Raw genomic sequence first — 4,695 nt, 5'->3', positions numbered from 1 at the left:
TCACTATGAAACTATGCATTCTCACCAGTTCGCAAAATACACAGGTGACGATCGCAAGCTGAAGGTAGCAGACTTGCTAAGAAAGCTAACCACACAGCAGCGAACTTTACTTCAGCCGTCCACTGCACAAGAAAATGCCACTCGGGCAAGTTATCGCATTAGCAAAGTCATTGTCAGAAGTGGACGAGCTTTTGCTGCGGGTGATTTTGTCAAAGAGTGTCTGACAATTGCTTCTGAAGCTGTGTGTCCAACTCAGATGCGGGCATTTTCTCAGATTAGCCTGTCAAGGAACACCCGCCACGTTGAGGACATGGCCGAAGACGTTCGGGGCCAGATAGCCCAAAGAGCAAGTTGGTTTTCTGCCTTCTCCATAGCAAGCGATGAAAGCACCGACATATCTGACTCAGCACAGTTGCTGGTGTTTTTGCGAGGCGTCAATGAGGACTTTGAAGTGTGTCAAGAACTAGCGGGCCTTGAAACACTGAAAGGGACAACAAGAGGTATCGATATTTTTATGGCAGTGCAGCGAATTATGGACAAGAACGGGTTGAAGTGGGAAAACCTATCTGACATCACGACTGATGGAGCCCCGGCCATGGTCGGTAAGAGAGCAGGCCTAACTGCACTTGTGTCGGACAAAGTCCGTGAGTTTGGTGGCTCGATTTTTAAATACCATTGTATTTTGCATCAGGAGCAACTGTGCGCTAAAAACATCGGCCTGAAGAACGTGATGCAGGATGTCGTTGGCATTGTCAATAATATTCGCTCAAAGGCGCTCTCACACCGTCAGTTCAAAGCTCTTGTTGATGAGATGGATGCCCAGTATGGTGATGTATTGTACCACCAGGAGGTGCGGTGGCTGAGCCGTGGGAAAGTTTTACGACGTTTCTTTGAGTTGCGTGAGGAAATCAGGGTGTTTCAAGCCACAAAGAAGAACAGCATCCAAGTGCCCTCGGACAATCACTCGCTTGCAGACCTGGCTTTTCTTGTGGACATCACAGAGCTGCTGAATATCCTCAATCTTCAGCTTCAAGGGAGAGACCAGATAATCACTCAGATGTATGACCATGTCAAAGCCTTCAAGCAAAAGCTCCAGTTGCTTAGCAGACATCTCTCAACAGGTGAGATCTAACTTTAATATGTTATTGAACACACAACAATGTAGTAGGCTTGTTATTGATCACAACCATGTTATTATATTTGTGTGATGCATGCATACTTTGTGTTTGTGGAAAATGGATGTTCTATTTAAATCTAGGCATTAAATCCAATCACAGAAGCAGTATTTGTTTTTCATACTGCAGCCATAAACAAAAAAAAGTAATTTTTTTCTCATTTGATTGATGTTTGGTATTTAATTGAAAATCAAATGAACAATCTTGCATCTTACATTGCTCCTTTTGTCTTTGTGTCTGTACATTCAGGAAATTTGGCACATTTTCCCAGCCTCAGAGAAGTTGGGTTGATGGAGGAAGACACACCAAAATACCTCGACATTCTCAGCAATCTTGTGGTGGAGTTTGACCATCGCTTTGAAGATTTTCGTGGAAATGAAACAGCATGAGCTGTTTGTGCAACCCTTTTCTGTAAATGTGGATGCAGTCAGTGAGGAGCTTCAAATGGAACTTTTGGAACTTCAGTCTGATTCAGACCTCCGTAGCAGGTTCAGAGAGCTTTCCTTACAGGACTTTTACAAATGTGTTCCTGCACACAGATATGGCAAGATCCGCAAACATGCACAGGTGATGTTATCCCTCTTTGGAAGTACCTATGTATGTGAGCAGGCTTTCAGCCTGATGAATCTTAAGAAGTCCAAACTAAGAAATGCTTTATCTGACTCTCACCTACATGACATTCTCACTTTGTCAGTTAGTCAGCTGGAGCCTGATATTGAGAGACTTTTAAAAACCAAGGACAGGCTTCATGTCTCCCACTGATAGGCCTAGCCTACTTCAGGCAGGATGTGTAGGCCTAGGCCTCCAATGTGTCAGAGTATGTTCTGCTCTGTATGATTAATGGGGGCATGTTTTGTCCCATGTTACTTTGTTTATTGCACTTGTAAGTACAGTACTGATTTCTACAAACCTTCTCAAGCTGTTGTCCAATTCTACTACTATTCCTGATTTAAAAATGATTGTTCAAACCAGTGAAGAATGTATTTTGGTCCCATGGAGACATGTTTTGTCCCATGTTACTTTGCACTAAATGTCTTTGTATTTGAAGATATAGGCCCAAGGCCTAGTAATGTTCCATATCTGTCTTCAAATATTTCATAGTGCTTCAATTATTTTTCGAATTTAAAGAAGCCAGATTGACGTCAGTAATTTTTTGAACATTAATGTGAAGCACAATAAACTGTGTCATTCCTTTTTCGAAATTACTTTGTGATAGTGTTTATTTTGTACACGCATACTATATATACCCATATTTAACTTAATGTACTGCAGAATTAACATTTTGGCCCACGACCCTCCCCCCAGATTAAATTTTGGCCCTCCACTGGGAAGAATTTGGGCACCCCTGGTCTAGCGGATAGGCATCTGCCTTGTCACGCAGGGCGGCCCGGGTTCGATTCCCGTCATGGCAAAGGATTTTTGTAGAAAAATAAAATGAGTCCCAACGTGTGCAACAGAACAGTTCGAAATCTCGTTACATTTGCATCGTCATGAACATGACTTATATCAGGCTAGCAAATTTTTTCTTTGTTCATTTTAAGTGTAGAAACAATATTTTGTTTGTGAACATTTTTTTCTGTCGTTTTGACAACAGGCTCATTACTAAAGAACACACGGCTGTCTGCTGATTGACGCTTGACTGTAGATTTTCGCTTTGTGTCAAAAGAACTCCCTAACGCACACTTTTTCAAAGTAGGTGAATTCATCAGATCTGTTTGAAACATTGCATTTTATCCATGCACGACGACTACTTAGATACTCGCAGCACAGTTGCCTCATATAAATTGCCCATGAGCGCGGAGCTTGTCTTTGTCACTGTAGCAACTTTGCTCCATCAGCGGGAGAAGGAGGTTCGACGCCCCTGTAAGCACATGTTTCTCTAATTCCTTTGTTTCAGGCAAGCCACTGTGACGTCAGACGCCTTTACGCATACAGCTTTGCGATGCTTAGACAGTAATAACATAATTCATGTTTACATTTCTTTAATTTTCGACGCATTGTCGTTATTCGTGACGCATCAATGACCAATTGATTATATGGCAATGCAATGAAAAAAGCGTGTGGAAAACAGTGTTAATGACAGATTTGAGAAGCACATTTCTTCAATGTTGGCTGCAGGGCATTCCTGTGCAGGTGACAATGGTAATTTTTCAAAACGACAAGGATATTTAAACACATGATTATTTGTTTGCTGTGCTCTATGGCCTCTGCTACAGACCTCATCGAAATGACACTTAGATATCTTAGGGTGTACATATCAAGTCTTCCCAAATGGTCTAGCGGATAGGCATCTGCCTTGTCACGCAGGGCGGCCCGGGTTCGATTCCCGTCATGGCAAAGGGTTTTTGTAGAAAAATAAAATGAGTCCCAACGTGTGCAACAGAACAGTTCGAAATCTCGTTACATTTGCATCGTCATGAACATGACTTATATCAGGCTAGCTAATTTTTTCTTTGTTCATTTTAAGTGTAGAAACAATATTTCGTTTGTGAACATTTTTTTCTGTCGTTTTGACAACAGGCTCATTACTAAAGAACACACGGCTGTCTGCTGATTGACGCTTGACTGTAGATTTTCGCTTTGTGTCAAAAGAACTCCCTAACGCACACTTTTTCAAAGTAGGTGAATTCATCAGATCTGTTTGAAACATTGCATTTTATCCATGCACGACGACTACTTAGATACTCGCAGCACAGTTGCCTCATATAAATTGCCCATGAGAGCGGAGCTTGTCTTTGTCACTGTAGCAACTTTGCTCCATCAGCGGGAGAAGGAGGTTCGACGCCCCTGTAAGCACATGTTTCTCTAATTCCTTTGTTTCAGGCAAGCCACTGTGACGTCAGACGCCTTTACGCATACAGCTTTGCGATGCTTAGACAGTAATAACATAATTCATGTTTACATTTCTTTAATTTTCGACGCATTGTCGTTATTCGTGACGCATCAATGACCAATTGATTATATGGCAATGCAATGAAAAAAGCGTGTGGAAAACAGTGTTAATGACAGATTTGAGAAGCACATTTCTTCAATGTTGGCCGCATGGCATTCCTGTGCAGGTGACAATGGTAATTTTTCAAAACGACAAGGATATTTAAACACATGATTATTTGTTTGCTGTGCTCTATGGCCTCTGCTACAGACCTCATCGAAATGACACTTAGATATCTTAGGGTGTACATATCAAGTCTTCCCAAATGGTCTAGCGGATAGGAATCTGCCTTGTCACGCAGGGCGACCCGGGTTCGATTCCCGTCATGGCAAATGATTTTTGTAGAAAAATAAAATGAGTCCCAACGTGTGCAACAGAACAGTTCGAAATCTCGTTACATTTGCATCGTCATGAACATGACTTATATCAGGCTAGCTAATTTTTTCTTTGTTCATTTTAAGTGTAGAAACAATATTTCGTTTGTGAACATTTTTTTCTGCCGTTTTGACAACAGGCTCATTACTAAAGAACACACGGCTGTCTGCTGATTGACGCTTGACTGTAGATTTTCGCTTTGTGTCAAAAGAA

At 41.7% G+C, this 4,695-nt stretch overlaps 1 protein-coding gene across 1 annotated transcript; it reads left to right on the top strand.

Moving 5' to 3' along the window:
- Positions 1 to 256: 256 nt before the first annotated feature.
- LOC310819162 (general transcription factor II-I repeat domain-containing protein 2-like) lies at positions 257 to 1,564 on the top strand (the record flags this gene model as incomplete). Its single annotated transcript, XM_083690409.1, has 2 exons — positions 257 to 1,121; positions 1,425 to 1,564. The coding sequence occupies 2 exons, from the start codon at positions 257 to 259 to the stop codon at positions 1,562 to 1,564; spliced, it is 1,005 nt and encodes a 334-aa protein (XP_083546535.1).
- Positions 1,565 to 4,695: the final 3,131 nt, after the last annotated feature.

This window comes from Argentina silus (assembly GCF_951799395.1).
Source record: "Argentina silus genome assembly, chromosome: 18".
Lineage (NCBI taxonomy): Eukaryota > Metazoa > Chordata > Actinopteri > Argentiniformes > Argentinidae > Argentina > Argentina silus.
The sequence above is the reverse complement of the archived record's forward strand: the minus strand, read 5'-3'. Positions and strand labels throughout refer to the sequence as shown.